The following is a 15,982-nucleotide window of genomic DNA, read 5'->3' as shown; positions in this document are numbered from 1 at the left end:
TAAGAAAAATCAAGTGAAAAAAACGGCTACCAAAATACAAATTTTTCGCTATGCATGAATATACCCCAAAACTCTCAATTCTCAGCTTTTATGTTAAGTTTAGTTCCAAAACAAAATTGAGATTTTCATGTCTGGAGGAAGGTAGTGGCTTATTGCATGTTGGATACCAGAAAAAGTAATGCATTTACAGAATGGGAAATGGAATATTTATGAGCTTTCCTGCAGTATGAGATTCCTGTGACAGAATCCTTGTAACATCATGTAAATTGAGACTCATGCGGCTAAAGGAACTATCAACGCAGTCTCTTCTGTAAGAACAACTAAATGGATGCTTGGCTTCAGTTCATCTTAGAAGCATACGTAACATCTGCAGAACTCAGAACAGATATGGAGAAACTACAACTATGGCCTATACAGGTTAGAAAACTGTCAAAATTCAGTATAAAAAAATTTAAATCTTTTTCGATAATGCAAAGAGGGAAAACATCAAGAAAATGCAGACTCGGAGAAGGATACTTGATTGAAACATTTAAAAAATAAAGAGAGAAATCTAGGAAGAACCGGCGATATCACAATCCTTCTAAAAGTTGTAAGAGAGCCCAAAATAAGATATTATTTTAGAAAATGTTCGACAGACGAGAAGATAATTAAAAGAAATACATATTTTAGATTCTGGTAAATAAACTTTTTGCAACAAGGAAAGACGTCATTTGCATGAGATCCTGAACTTCGGAAGAATCATCAGAGTCCAAAAGTAAAAGTTTGATGCAATTATGAAGAATCTGCACAATGAATAAATAAAACATAAAGAGGCTGTTTGCCAAAGAAAGTGACTTTCATTCACAAAAGATAATTAAGTTGAACCTGTGATTCAAGTAATGAAAATTTTAATCAAAAAACATAAAACTTGCATTTTCAATTAAACAAAGAGCTTTTAATAAGTAAAACAGGTTAAAACCAAAAATATCCCATCTACATAAAAATATGGAATCTGGGACAAGAGATTACATGCATACAAATTGCTAGACTATAAAACTATCAAAAACTATGTCAGAAGCAAAAAACTCATTAGAAGATGGAAATCGAACAGACATCACATGATTTACCTATACGAGCACAAAATACATGTCCTGACAACATCCCTGCCGATATGCATGTGTGTTTTGTGCCTGCTGGAAAAACTAATTAATAGCTTAAAAGTCCATCTATCATGTACAACTTGCTTTCAGACATCAGTATCATAGAAATTTACAGGTGTGTTATTGCTTTCCGACATCACGTACAACTTTATTCATGTCTTTTTATTTCTTAAAAACTTCTATTTCCTTATTTGAAATTTGCAAGATTCCAACAAAATAGGTCCGGTCCAAACACAACTTTCATTCAGAAGATTATTAGACGCAATGGGTAAACGGTAAACCTCATTGCAAGATAATGCAAGCATCAAGTTATAGAGCTTTTTATGGTCCCTCCATGGGCTGGGTAGCTATAGTGTTGATTAACGATCAAACCCAACATGAGATAAACAAGCCCACAACTACAAAACCCACTGATTTCCAACTGTTAGATCAATCTTGTATGGTGATTCTTGTCATGCTCTAGAATTGCCAATTACCACCCATTCATAGACATTCAACAAGCACCAGGTAACATCAGTCAATAATTTATTTTTCATAAAGATTCCTTAATAAACAAACATACCTCACTTACCTAGTGACCATGACCCATGTAGGGGGCAGCACCTTGATGTGGTCTAACGCCACCCTGACCCATTGGTGGCTGGACACCGTAACCTCCCTGCACCACAGACTGTCCTCCATACCCAGATGCGCCTGGAACTCCATAACCTACATTGTTCATCATCGTTTGACCTCCTTGTGGATTTACACCAGCACCAATCCCTCCAAGCAAATTCCCTATTCCTAAGCCAGCCCCCTGAGTGGCCAACAGTGCTGCTACAGCCTGTCCAATAGCTGTCGGGGGTACCGGATGATTGAACGTCATGGGAGGCACAGCTGGCCCTGCACTAGGTGCCATCAAGTGCCCAGCCGTATGCAACATCCCTCCACTGCTCTCTGCGTACTTAACCCTCTTCACAGTACGTTGATAATACCCTTGCTGCCCCTGGTGATGGACCAGAGGCTGAGACTGTTGCTGCTGTGGTTGACCATGCTGAGGATTGAAATAACCTTTAGAATGTTTAGGTCCATCTATGGCCTTCTGGCAATGTAGAATCTGACCCTCAAACTTCTTGTGTGGCTCCTCCAGCGCCTTCTTGGCACTCTCGGCACTTTTGTAAACAAACAAGCAGAAACCTCTTGGTTTCCCAGTCTGCTTATCCAACCCCAACGGTCCTTCCTCGATCTCCCCAAATTTCGAGAAGAACTCCACAAGTTTATTAACATCAATCTCGGCGGATACATTGCTCACGTAAATTTTCTTCTGCGTGTACTCATTTACTGGGGCTCCAGAAACAGTTGACCCAGCAATGGGTGGAGGAGCAGGAACGGGACCAGCTGATGCCAGTTGGCATGAAGTCATCCGACTCCCGATCAACTTCTGTGGTTGCTTCAAGGCACGACGCGCTCCATGACGGTGCCTGAATAAAATGAATCCATAACCCTTAGCTTTCCCGGAATTCTTGTCTATAACAACCCTACTATCCTCAATATCCCCGTACTTCCCGAAAACAGAGGTAATCGTTTCAGAAGTCGCATCCCACCCAAGACCGTGCACGAAAATCTTGCGGTGTGAAGGGTCGGCATCGGCCAACTCGCGCACGTTGTCGATGATATCAGGGTGTTTGGCCACTGCCTCCTTGACCAAAAGAACTATTTGGTCTTTAGAAAAGGGTTCGAGAAGCTTCTCCAATGGCTCCTCCTCCAATTCACCTTCGTCTTCCTCGTTCTGCCCTTCATTTGCACCACCATTTTCTGAAATGTCTTTCTCGGAAGGCTTTTCTGTAATTTCAAACTCATGTTCGATCTTCTCAAGAAGGGCGTCGTCTTCCTGCACCTCTTTCCCCTCTTCTCCCTCTCCCTCTCCCTTTCCCTCTGCCTCCTCTTCTGCTTCTTCTTCAATGTCTGCTTCTTCTTCTTCTTCTTCCCCAACACTTGGGTCTTCCACTGAGGTTTGTTGTATTTCCTCAGTGACTGATTGTTCCGGATCTGGCTCACTGTACTGTTCCGGATCTGGCTCACTATACTGGATGGGTTCGGGCTCCGGCTCGGGCTCAGGCTCAGGCTCTTGAGGAGTTTCGATAGCTCGGCTTTTTCTCTTCTTGGCCATAGCCGCTCGAGAACAAGAAATTGGGGGTTAGGGTTTGTAGTACGCCGGCGGCGGTGTGGTTAGGGCTTTCTCCGAAATGTCAGAAACTTGACAATCAATCAATGATTCGGCCTACGGGTTAAGACTGTTTTTAAATCTCAATCATACGATTGGGACTGAGCTCAGATTCTGTCCTAATAAAAAAATTATGACTTTTTAAATTAATCGATGTAAAAATATTTTTTAAACTTTAAAAAATTGATACAAAAAATTTCACAATATAATATTTCACTATAATTATTTTAAATTTGATAATAAAAAAATAATATTTTGAACATAAAATTATAATAATTTTATTAATTTCCAACATTTATTATACAAGTTTGGGTATAAAATAATTAACAATGTTGGAGCATTAATTTGAGAAACTTTAGATACAAACATATTAAATTAACATATTGATTTATATGTGCACGGTACCAATTAACTCAAATCGAATACAAAATCATGATACACACTTGAAATTAGATAGATGAAATGTAAAACAAATATGGGTGAAAATATTTTATACACCGAACACATGTTTTTATATCAAATTTAAAATAATTGATACTGAAAACTCATATATTTATGTCATTGATCGAGCTTTTCTTGCAATGTAAATCTCCAATAAAAATAAAATAAAATTTATGCTAAAGTGAATTGAAATTAGATAAGTCAAGTTATAATATAATGTACAAAGTGCCAATATCATTTTCACAAAGATTGATTAGCTAAATTTAGCTTAAACACAATTATTTTAGTTTATTAAAACGTGAAAATTGTGGGATCAAAATAACACAACTGTTGACAATGTCTTTGTTCTAATGTCGCCATTGACATCATACATAATGAAGACCCAAAACACGATATGTTAAGGATTGTTAACAAAAAGATGATTGGCTAAAATGGAAGGAGGTTATATAAACTAAATTAGACTCACTAGAAAAGCATAAAGCCTTTGGACATGTAGTTCGAACACTTGAAAATATAATATTGGTATGATACGATGTCTTTTTGTACGAAAGAAGAATGACAATAGTGAAATTGTAAAATACAAGGCCCGACTCCTTGTCCAAAGTTTCTCGCAGAGACTTGGAATTGACTATGAGAAAACATATTCACTTGTGATGGATGTCACTACTTTTAAATTCCTAATCAGTTTAGCAGTATCAAAAAGTCTTGATATGCTACTTATGGATGTGACAACTGCTTATCTTTATGGTAAAGTACTCAAGGTTATGTTATCAGTAAAACTGCATAAATTCATATATAGATTAAAGTATTGTCCTAGTAAATATTTGTTGAAAGAAGGGTACATAAATATTCTTATTTGTCTGTGCGTTTTTATCAATAGGACATATGAGGTTTTTACAGTTGTGACAACATATTTTGATAATCTAAATCTTATTGACACTCTAGAAGAGCTTACTAAAACTATCAATTAGTTGAAAAATGGGTTTGAGATGAAAGATTCAAGAAAGCCAAAATTTTGTCTCAGATTACAAATTGAACATTTACAGGAGAGAATATTTGTTCATCAGTCATCATATACAAGAAAAAAATATTAAAGAGCTTTTATATAGACAAAGCACATACACTACAATGACCAATATTTTTTTTCCGATAACTTGATGCTAACAAAGATCCTTTTCGACCACATGAAAATGAGAAAAAAATCGTTGGTCTAGAAATACCATATCTAAGTGCGATTGGAGCATTATTATATCTCGTAAATTGTATTTGCCCAGATATAGCATTTTCTGTTAATCTTTTATCAAGATACAACTTATGTCCAACCCGAAGATATTGGAATGATGTAAACACATATCTCGTCACCTTCATGATATAACTTATATGTGATTATTTTATTCGACAAAACCAAAGTCTTCTTTAGTTGGATATGCAAATGCATGATATTTTTCTGATCTACGTAAAGCTAAATCCCAAATAGGTTGTGTATACACGCATTGTCATATCATGCCAGTCGGTGAAACAGTCTTTAACAACGACGTTTTCAAATCACTCTGAGATCATTGCAATGCATAAAGCAAGTCAGAAGTGTGTGTGGTTGAGATCCATGACACAACATATTCAAGAATTGCGTGGGTTGCCAACAACCAAAGATAGCCCAATAATAATATTCAAAGATAATGTTGCTTGCATTGTATAATTAAAAGGAGCTATATCAAATGTGAGATAACAAAGAATATTTCACTAAAGTTCTCCTATACACACGAGCTTAAGAAAATGATGATATTGTCGTCCATCAACTTCGCTCAAGTGATAATATAGCTAACTTATTCACAAAGGCATTGTCAATTTCAACATTCAAAAAATTGGTGCACAAGATAGAGACGCATCAGTTGAAGGATCTTAGATGATTGAGATCACGGAAAATTGGTGCACAATTTGTGTGAGACGATCTCACGAGTCGCATTTTGTGAGACGAATGTCTTATTTGGGTCATCCATGAAAAACATTAACTTTTATATTAAGAATATTATTTTTATTATAAATATCGATAAAATTGACTGATTTCACGTATAAAAATTCGCAAGACCATGATATTTATCGTTAACACAAACAAAAAGGAAATAACAATCGTTATTATAATGATTTATTATCAATAATCAACGGTCTGCTCATCGGATCCTCTTCTGCTGCCAGGTATTTGCGCTGTTTCTTCAGTAATCAAGGTTGTTTCTTCTCTGTTTTTACTTGTGTTGTGATCGCCGGTTGATTGTTCTTCATGTTGAAATGGATTTTCCCCCTTTTATTGTCTAGTTTTTGTCTCCCATTAGGGCTCCAGGGTTATTCAAGATTTTTCCTTTGGCCTTCCATTAGCTTTCCTTGTGTTTTGGTGAGTTTTGAATTATTTTGTTCATGTGGACTAGTGTAACCCTGATTCTCTCAAATTTTTAGAATGATTTTTCGAGTTTGATTGCCTGGGAATGCTAGTTTTCCCCATGCTGCTTACACTGACTGACACAATTCGAGCCCTGTATATCGGCAAAGTAATTGCATCTTTTCGGCTTGTACTGATTGGTTGATTAATGCATCTGAGCTTCTTTTTTTTTTAATATTTCTTGAAGGAAAGCTATTGGCCGCTTACATGCGTGTATCCTCTAGTATGGATAGGTGTCGAGGGCTTAAAAGTGAAAGTTGGTATTAAATCAAACATTTCTTGTGGTTCCTAAAGGTGACTTATTTTTTTGTTTTGTTTGGTCCTTTTTAGCTCCTTTTCTTGGTTACGCTGGCCCTCTCATTTGTTTTCCGCCTAAGAGTGAATGGGAATTCAGACAATGAATTCTTATGTGAGTGGTAGTGGGCAGCAATCTCACGTACGTCATCCATTGGCACAAAAAAGCTCATGGTTTGGCCTCACACTTGATGAAGTGGAAAATCAGTTAGGCGATCTAGGTAAACCATTAGGCAGCATGAATCTCGATGAATTGCTTAAAAATGTGTCGACTGCTAAGGCGAGACATTCATCTGGAATGGACCTGAGAAGTACTTCCCCTGCAGCCTCGATGCAGTGCCAAGTCAGCCTGTCCCTTTTGAGGACATTTACAGGTAAGACTGTGAATGAGGTGTGGAGGGACATACAAGGAGTCTACAAGATGAGGAATTTGGAGAATATGAGTGGTCAAGAACAAGGGCCGACTCTTGGGGAGACCACTTTGGAAGATTTCTTGGTAAAAGCTGAGATGTGTGTGGCTGATGCTTCCCTAGAAACTGCCATGTCTTTGGATACTGCATTGGTTTCTCACAATTTCCCGACCCAAATAAGGTTGTCGTCTTCTGCCTCAATTGATACATTGTCGGATACTTCAATGCCAGGGCGGGGAAGAGACTCGACAGACCTCGAGAAGACCATTGAGAGGAGGCTTAGACGAAAAATTAAGAATAGGGAGTCAGCTGCCCGTTCGCGAGCAAGAAAGCAGGCAGGATTTTAATCGTAGTATTTTACTTTCTTTGCACGGATATCTTCATATTTTGAAATACTAATGATGTGGAACAGGCTTATCACAATGAGTTGGTGAGCAAGGTTTCACGTCTTGAAGAAGAGAATCTGAAGCTTATGAAAGAAAAGGTAAGTAGCCTCTGTATATTCCTCATTATCCTACTACTTAATGTGTGCTGTGATGCATTGTCAGAGCATATCGGTGAAGCAATTAAGTATTTTGCAATTCAATCGCCTATTTATTGTAGCAAATGTTGTCTACTTCGATAAATTGGTCGGCTTTAAAAGTGTTACAATAGTTAAAATATGCTTAAAACTTGTGAATGCCTAGTTTCCGCAATAAAAGGCAGTGGTGGAAACAGAACTCTCATTTTTTATAGCTGCGAATAGTTTTGTGGAGATAATGAGTGCATTTGGATGGAGTAGTTTTTGTAAGGAAAACGTTTTCTTTTTTTCAAGAGTGCTTTTATTTTTAAAACGCTTAAGGAAGCCAGTAGCACATGTGGCATTTAGGATTCTCCTTCAGCTTATCGATTAAAAGCTTAAAAAAATCTGATTCACTTTTCTATGAAAACTTAGAATGCTTCTATTTATTAAGAAAAAACAGAAACACTTTTAAAAGTACTGCTTGATAAAGCATCTTTTGTGAACCTAGTGCTATTGTATCTTAACTGGCCAACATTTGTTGCTGAATTTTTGTGGGCTTTATTGCTATTTCGGTGGGCATATTAGGAAATAGGAATAGTTAATCAATCAGCAAAATGGTAAAGGCCATTGTTCTGTACAGGCATACGTTTTTCCAAAGTTGAAGAGAGTCGGATCGGCTCTTCTGGGATAGGTCGGCTCCTGTAAGCGCTGATGTGTGCTTTGCTGTGTTTCATCAGCCATCTTGTAGACTTTCAGAAGATACAATCTCTTAAGGATGTATAACTTTTGAATCGTGAATAGTTAATTGGACTTGATTTTCATTTGCGTCAATGCGAAGAAAGCAAAAGTGCAGTGACGTTTGATGTTTGTTTCTGTATTTGTCAGGAATTTGATGAGCTGATGGTTCTTGATTTTCCCAAACCGAGATACCAGCTCCGAAGAACAAGCTCGGTTTGACATAACTGGAGAAGGAAAGATCATTTTTATCTCCTAGAGCATAGCGTAGAACTTTGACTTTTGGAAATCAGAGTGTAGAGTTGGTTTTGGCTTCTGATGCAGATGCCCTCTTCTTTGCACTTATTTTTCTATGTAAATTGAAAGAAAACATATAATCTATGTAGGATCTCTGAACCATCACCGTGTATGTTAAAGGAGATGGGAAAAATTCTGATGTGTGAAAGAGGTCTTTTTTCCATTATGCTGGCACTTGGCAGCCTTCAATTCTAAACTAGAAATGCATATTTTTAAATTTGTTTTTCAACCATCTACTCTTTGGAATATTAGCGCATCACATCGTGGGGATGATTATTTTTAAATCTATTTTATGGTGAAATTTTAACATAATTTTCATAATTAGTATTTATGATTATGGAATACATAAAATGTATTTTTTTATTAAGCAAGTTTCCTGTGATATGAGCTGATTAGATCTATATTTACAAAAAAAAGTAATATATTTGATATGACAATAGTTTTTTCATAAATCGGGTTGAGTTAGAGATTGCTATCATAAAATTGATCCGTGAAACGGTCATAATTTTTTATGAGTAGGTCTCTTGTGAGACGGTCTCACGAATATTTATCTGTGAGACGGGTCATCCTACTGATATTCACAATAAAAAGTAATATTCTTAACATAAAAAATAATATTTTTTAATGGATAATACAAATAAGAGATTCGTCTCACACAAATTTTTGTCATTTTTTATATATAATCTCCATGTACTAAAAAATAGAGAGGGGAACCCCTTATAACCAAGATAGGATTAAACTAAACCATAGAATGACCTAGCGGGCAACTAGCCAACTATTAATATAGAAATGGAGAAAGTCTAAAGCTTTTATCTTTTGCAACAGATTCAACTAAAACCTTTATAAAGTAGAATAATACAAAAATACATGCTCGAAGCCAATATTTTAGGTGTTTGGTGACATGGACAAAAATTAATTACAAAAATTCTTGTAAACCAATATCATACGTTAATTTTGTTAGACATATATTTTTTTGAGTCATCATGAAAGAGTATTATTTGTTATGTCAAAAATATTATTTTTAATATAAATATAAATAAAATTGACCTGATTCGATGAATAAAAATTTATCACATCTTCTCATAAAAAAACAACGGAAAATCAAAGGATCAAAAATTACTATTACCAGAAGAAATTGCTCCTTGCAAAAAAGCTATCCAGTGAGAAAAACTTTATAGTGCTCTTTATTACGTGGCGAAATTTTATTGGGAATAATTTCCACGTGGCTAGAACCTAGTGGTCAGACTCGGTCACGTCAGGTGAACCGCAAAGTCGCGGATCCAACAGTAAAATTGGAAGAGAGGACTCCGTAAAAATAAAACTTAATCGTGGGGTGGAAAGTCCGAGAAAAGCGAATCTATCGGATAATTAATGATTATTCCCTTTTTGTTTATTTATTTACTTTTTTGAAATTCGGAGACGACGTAACGACGACGGATTTTCTACGGCCAACCGGTGAAATTCGTGCGCTGGGAAGGTTCATATGTTTATGTATATATAATAACGTAGTGGGGTATGCTTCTGCGAGTTTAATTGAAGCTAGGGTTCGGAATTGGAGTCATTTGTACGCTATGAGGAAGAAGCTCGACACGCGTTTTCCGGCGGTGAGTATTTTTTGCGCCTGTTTTCATTTTTTGGTGTTTGTAAATTCATTCATGCACGTAGGTTTGATTTTATTGTTGAAAATTTTGGAGCAGTTTCGTGATTCTTATTGATGTGGTGATACATGAGGAAACAGATGTGTTTTTGTTGTCTGGTTAACTCATGTTACTTGTTGGCCAAGAGTGGCAGGTTATCTTGTTTCTTTTTTTTTTTAATTTAATTTTAATTGTGACTGAAATTTAGCCTGAGTTAGGTCTCCTTTTAGAAGTTTATGCTGTTGTTACTTATTTTTTGGGCAATTATTGTAGTTGTATTACTTGTATGACTGATTGCTGAATATTCAAAGCCTGCCAGATTTGGGGTTGGTGTGGATATTTAGTAAACAGGGCAAGGATGAAAGAAAAATTTGGGTGCTTGGTTGATTAGTTTAGCGTTTCTTATTTGTTTGCATTTGAATGGCTTTGTTTACCAGAAAAATTACCAATGCGACTATTTTGGGGTACTCATTTGTGGTACTTAATTGACACATAAATACATGTGAAGAACGTTGATTTTGGATTCACGAGGTGCTTTTAAATTGACACGTTTTGTAACAGTTTCTAATATTGCAATCAAGATTAGTTTGACTCAATTTTCAGATTTTATCTGTTCTTAACTCTCATTTATTTTCCGAACATTCTGATTTGATTGGGTTTTAGTTCTTTCCTGATTCTAATTTTTTACACGTCAACAGGTATAGCTTTTCACGTGTTTTACAATCACATCTTTTGTGCTGGTTATGCAATTTAGAAATATATTGTCTTTTACACACGGAGTATGTTACACTAATTGTGGGTTGCTCACAAAAAGCCTAAGAGGTCGAAGTGTTTTCTGCTTGAATGTGACTGATTTTGTTGTGCGTTTATTTGGCAAAATTCATGGCGCAATAACCATTCATTGATTAAAGACTTGTGAACTGGATCTGGTTTGTTACAAAGAAAATCAGTATTGAGAAATTTGTCCCGTTTTTATAATTAAGGCAATTACCCCTGCATTAACCCTTTGTCCAGTCAGTTAATTGAATTTTTTTTGTTTCAGGTTCGTATTAAAAAGATTATGCAAGCCGATGAGGACGTGGGAAAGATTGCTATGGCTGTACCGCTTTTAGTTTGTATGTACTTTCATTTGCTTGTAGGTGATTGTTCATTCCGAATGTTGAGGACTTTTAGCTATTTTGGAATTTATCAGATTGGTTGCTCTCTTTTCATGCTGCAATTTTTCATGTATTTTGCAGCTTGCTTACATCTTATGATTATTTATATACAGCAAAAGCTCTGGAACTATTTCTGCAAGATTTGTGTGATCGTACTTATGAGATTACCCTGAAAAGAGGAGCAAAAACTGTGAATTCTTTGCATCTGTGAGTTTCTTCTGGAATTTGGTTTGGAAGCAGTTCCTGCATATTTGTGCATTGATTTGTTATTATCATTTTCCTACAATTGATTTTTTTCACTTGCAGAAAGCAATGCGTGCAGAGCTTTAACGTGTTTGATTTCCTGAAGGACACTGTCAGTAAGGTTCCTGATTTAGGTGGCTCAGATGCTGCTACCGAGGATAGGTCGGCTGCTAAGAGAAGGTTTGGAAAACTAAAGGAAATTCCTTCTCTTACAATAAGGAAAAATACGAGTACTGAAACTTATAATTCTTGTGATTTCTTCGTGCAGAAAGGTTTTAGAAGATGAAGAATGTGGCAATGATGATGAGTCCAAAAGGATACACACGGTATGATGGTTTAATATGATGTTTTGTGTCGATTTCACCAACAGTACTTTAAATTTACTTTGAATAAAAATTTGTTGCAGAAAGAATAATCCAAGCACTATTTGTTTTTGGAAAATAAATGATTGTTAGACTTTTTAATTGAAAAATCTTTATTTTTTTTCATTTTCCATGATAACTTCAGTTGCCATTATATGCAATCATTAAACCAGTTGGCCGCAACTGTGGCTGAGCAGTAGTTTAGAAGATACATGTATGGTTAACTTTGCGAAATAGATGATCATCCTAGTTCATTCATTTGAGTTGATGGATATAGCTGTAAAAAATGTTTAACGATGAGTTCTAAACTAATGATGCTTTGATGAGTTTTTACTTGCAAATTTTTGGTGCTTATTTTACATGGGTGGCTATTTTGTTGCAGCCTGAGACTGGTAACACCAGCAGTAGTGGAAGAGGTAGGGGCAGGGGCAGGGGTAGGGGTCGAGGTCGCGGTAGAGGTAGTCGTGTGCTTGAAAGGGAATCAATCGGTCAGCATGAAAAAATTGAGGATGACCCTAACATGTTTCGCCTGAATGGTGAGGATCAAGAAGAAAATCTCAGGAAGTCCGATAATGTGGCAGGTCTTGCAGAATCAAGACCCATAGTCAGGAAGAGTTCTGATAAATCGGTTAGGAATTTTGACCTAAATATTGACTTAAATGTGACCGGTGACTCCACCCCAAAACTAGCTGGAGCTCCTCCTCCTGACTCATCAACCAAGCCAACTCCTTGCTTAAAAATCACTCCTTGCTTAAAAATTAAAGAAATTCCCGGTTGGTCCCTGGATGACATGAAACAGATGGCTATTGATCCTATTCAACTTACTAATTTAAATGGTACAATTGACGAGGAAGACGAAGATTATGATGAAGAAGGATGAAGGCATCACAGCCATGTTCTTGCCTTCTTCCTGTATATCTCACAGCTTATAGCGTTTTTTTTTTTTGCACAATTAGAATGGTCAGTTGTATATACACTTCCTTTAAAGATGTGGCATGAGATCTACAGATCATCTAGCGAGAAGCCAAACTCTTGGTAGGTTTCACCAGCTGGTAGTCCATTAGGATGTTAGAAGATGACTGAATTAGATTAGAAATGCGATAGTTTGGGCTTCTTGGTGGTCGCTTCGTTTATCCAGCTAGATTTTGTACAAATGTAATGTAACTCGCATCAATCTCTTTAAAGAACCTGGAAAAATCTGTCACTGCCCCATCTCTTTGGGTTTATTCCCTTTTATCAGACTCTGCTGAAACATATGGTACATCAGCTTGCTTCTAAATCATAGTTTCGCTTCGTTACGCTCAACCAAAGTCTACACAAGCTTCGGTGCAGTACAGAGAACACCAAAAGTTGAATCTACTACGGGTCAATTACTTATTGACTGTTCTATCACTGTGCTATATCGACGCACAATCTTTCATCACTAGGTGACATAGTTGAAAGGTACCGGGGTTTAGCTAAGAAGGGCATATCTTCTCAATTTATTTTAGAATAGCATTTTGTGAGACGTTCTCACGAATCTTTATCTGTGAGACGGGTCAATCTTGTCGCAATAAAAAGTAATATTTTTTCATTGATGATCCAAATAAGAGATCTGTCTCACAAAATACGATCCTTGAAACCGTATCACACAAGTTTTTGTCTTTATTTTGTTATATATCTGTATGTACTATCTAATCAAAGTTGATTATGGAATTTAATATCTAAATTCTAGATGGCCAAATCGTTTATCTAGATTTTTTTTTTCATAAAATAATGATGCCAAATTAATTTTTATATAAACACTTCTTTTTTACTCCATTCAATCTCTTTCAACGAAGGTTTTCTACCAATGGATAATCTACTGTTACTATGTGGGAGAGTGCGTAGAAACATAGGAAATATGTGATGGTTTATAAAAGCTCATTCAATGTGTTTTCCTTTTTCAATTTTTTAAATTAATTCATAATTGGAAGGAACTCTATTTTGAATTTTATGTTTTACATGTTTAGATAAATAATATTAAGTGTAACGCGACATTTTTTTACCTTATTTGAAACAAGAAGATCGAAGCGTCAAGATATCGTTATCTAACAAAATTAGATTTCTTTCCTAATTCCTACGTTAATAATATCCTTTTAATGGACAATTCCTTAATATTTTGATCGGCCAAATAATTATTGCTATTTTAGTTTCGAAAATAAAGATAAAAAATTTCCTTCACGATGCTCAATCTCTGTCCATCTATGCATGATTCGATACAGGGTAGTTGTGAGATAGTCTCACGAATTTTTATCTGTGAGACGGGTAATCCTACCGATATTCACAATAAAAAGTAATAGTTTTAACATAAAAAATAATATTTTTTCATGGATGACCCAAATAAGATATCTGTATCACAAAATACGATCCGTGAGACCATCACACACAAGTTTTTGTCGAAGATATTTATTTCAAAAATAAATATTATATTTTGAAATTAAAATTTATAAAAGTTGTATATATATAACCAAAGAAAGGATTACACACCCCTATATATATATACACGATATTGTCATATATATATATATATGTATATATATTATATCATATATATAACCTAAGAAAGGATTACACACACATACACGTATATATATACACACACGATATTGTCATTCAATATGTAGTTTGACGAATAGAAGAGGGAGGAGAATGGCACATCTGCAACACCCAACCTCCAATGACATCTCCAACGAGGACTAAGCAGTTGAAATTTTTTGTATGCAAGAATATCAATATGTTGACGATCCATACACGAGATTCCCTCACGAAGTCACGCTCAAATTTCTCATCGAAACTCTGTTGGTTTCATCCTCCGACCACGCCTATAGGGCCACTTACCAGTCGACGACTGAAGAGGTTTCGGTGCCATCCGTCGGAATCTTTTCGCCTCGATGTGGTGATATGGTCAAGAAATCGTTAGATGTTGCGCATATCCCTTTCACTCTAAGCGGGAAGAACATCGAATGGTTTGGTATACATGTAGCGTCGGGAACTAAAGGCAGCCGTGAAACTAATTCTAATTTCAAGTTGCTGGGAAACCTCCAAGAATTGGTGTCTGAAATCGTTGGGTACCTTGGAAAAACCCCTGACGATCATTGTCTGCCTTTGGAAAACATGGTTGTTCAGTTGAACATCAAGAAATTAGTGGCTCAACCAGCCAGTGTGGTTGAGTTATGGACGAATTGGGCACTAAATACGTGGGACGAATATTACGAGTTCGCGATCGAAAAGCCGTTGGAATATTTGAGGAGGAGATCGGTGGTGAAGACATTGGAGAAACTGAGGCAGCAGGAAGGCAAGTTCGACCCCGATGAGATCTGTTGTATTTGCATGGAAGGGTTATCCGAAAACGAAAGCGACGGGGCGATGGTGACTCGACTGCACTGCTCCCATGTGTACCATGAATCTTGCATTTTGGGCTGGTTCGTTGATGAAAATTCTTGTCCTTACTGTCGAGCCGAAACCGCCGAGATTCGTTATATTCCCTCACACCGCATAGACATGATTCCGAGACGTGATGATATATAATTTAACGAAGTCTTGTGTTAATAAATTTTGCTCGAAGATATATTTTGTTCGTTGGAAACTAATAAGTCGATTTTTATGGAACAACAATGCAATCTCATATTAAAAATTAACTTCTAAATTTGCTTACTATATTGTATAGAGATTTCACGTTTTCGATAGAATATGCATATATATATATATTTTAGTAGAGTCCGTTTGGATTTTAAAAAGTGACTTTCTTGAATTTCTTTTATTTAACTTTGCATGTTTTCAATCTTTCTTGTGGATAACATGAATCATGGTGTTCGAACTAAGGAATCAACTTTCCACAATCATGATAGAATTCAATTTCCGGAGTTCCGAGCTTCTCTCTATGTATATATGTTAAGTTCTATGGTCAAAACTAGGGACATCACTGGGTCCGGGTTTTACCCAGACCCCGGACCCGTAATGGACCCGTGTGTATGGGGTGGATTTGAGCATACTAAATGGGTCATGAGACGGGTCCCGGGTCCAATTTTTCAGATCCGTCCGGATATGGGGCGGTTCATGGGTCTTATAATACCCGTCCCATACCCGCCCCATATAAGTGGATATAAATAT

The 15,982-nt window shown here is 36.4% G+C and overlaps 3 protein-coding genes across 19 annotated transcripts; 2 read left to right on the top strand and 1 right to left on the bottom strand.

Annotated features, from left to right (window-relative positions):
- Positions 1–578: 578 nt before the first annotated feature.
- Positions 579–3,437, bottom strand: LOC142547317 (UBP1-associated protein 2A-like). 7 transcript variants are annotated; one of them, XR_012820661.1, is made up of 3 exons: positions 1,702–3,437; positions 1,107–1,169; positions 579–782 (listed from the first exon to the last, which is right to left on the bottom strand). XR_012820661.1 is itself a non-coding variant. In XM_075655574.1 (2 exons), exon 1 carries the CDS (start codon positions 3,286–3,288, stop codon positions 1,711–1,713), a length of 1,578 nt encoding a protein of 525 aa, XP_075511689.1. In that variant the 5' UTR covers positions 3,289–3,437; the 3' UTR covers positions 579–1,169; positions 1,702–1,710. The 7 variants fall into 7 exon arrangements, 4 of the variants coding, with proteins under 4 accessions (XP_075511689.1, XP_075511702.1, XP_075511695.1 ...); XR_012820663.1 differs by having other exon boundaries at positions 1,711–3,437; XR_012820654.1 differs by having other exon boundaries at positions 1,107–3,436.
- Positions 3,438–5,871: 2,434 nt separating this feature from the next.
- LOC142547286 (ABSCISIC ACID-INSENSITIVE 5-like protein 2) lies at positions 5,872–8,557 on the top strand. 8 transcript variants are annotated; one of them, XM_075655522.1, is made up of 4 exons: positions 5,872–5,976; positions 6,402–7,253; positions 7,331–7,402; positions 8,306–8,557. In XM_075655522.1, exons 2-4 carry the CDS (start codon positions 6,597–6,599, stop codon positions 8,375–8,377), a joined length of 801 nt encoding a protein of 266 aa, XP_075511637.1. In that variant the 5' UTR covers positions 5,872–5,976; positions 6,402–6,596; the 3' UTR covers positions 8,378–8,557. The 8 variants fall into 8 exon arrangements, 7 of the variants coding, with proteins under 7 accessions (XP_075511637.1, XP_075511641.1, XP_075511620.1 ...); XM_075655526.1 differs by having other exon boundaries at positions 5,898–5,976; positions 6,545–7,253; XM_075655505.1 differs by having other exon boundaries at positions 5,919–5,976; positions 6,232–7,253.
- Positions 8,558–9,769: 1,212 nt separating this feature from the next.
- LOC142547263 (uncharacterized) lies at positions 9,770–13,075 on the top strand. 4 transcript variants are annotated; one of them, XM_075655460.1, is made up of 6 exons: positions 9,770–10,056; positions 11,132–11,228; positions 11,360–11,453; positions 11,553–11,669; positions 11,758–11,815; positions 12,234–13,075. In XM_075655460.1, exons 1-6 carry the CDS (start codon positions 10,024–10,026, stop codon positions 12,729–12,731), a joined length of 897 nt encoding a protein of 298 aa, XP_075511575.1. In that variant the 5' UTR covers positions 9,770–10,023; the 3' UTR covers positions 12,732–13,075. The 4 variants fall into 4 exon arrangements, with proteins under 4 accessions (XP_075511575.1, XP_075511582.1, XP_075511590.1 ...); XM_075655467.1 differs by having other exon boundaries at positions 9,772–10,056; positions 11,132–11,204; XM_075655475.1 differs by lacking the exon at positions 9,770–10,056 and adding an exon at positions 10,088–10,239.
- The last annotated feature ends 2,907 nt before the right edge of the window (positions 13,076–15,982 follow it).

Source organism: Primulina tabacum, chromosome 1 (assembly GCF_025594145.1).
Source record: "Primulina tabacum isolate GXHZ01 chromosome 1, ASM2559414v2, whole genome shotgun sequence".
NCBI lineage: Eukaryota > Viridiplantae > Streptophyta > Magnoliopsida > Lamiales > Gesneriaceae > Primulina > Primulina tabacum.
This window is presented reverse-complemented; position numbering and strand designations above follow the sequence as displayed.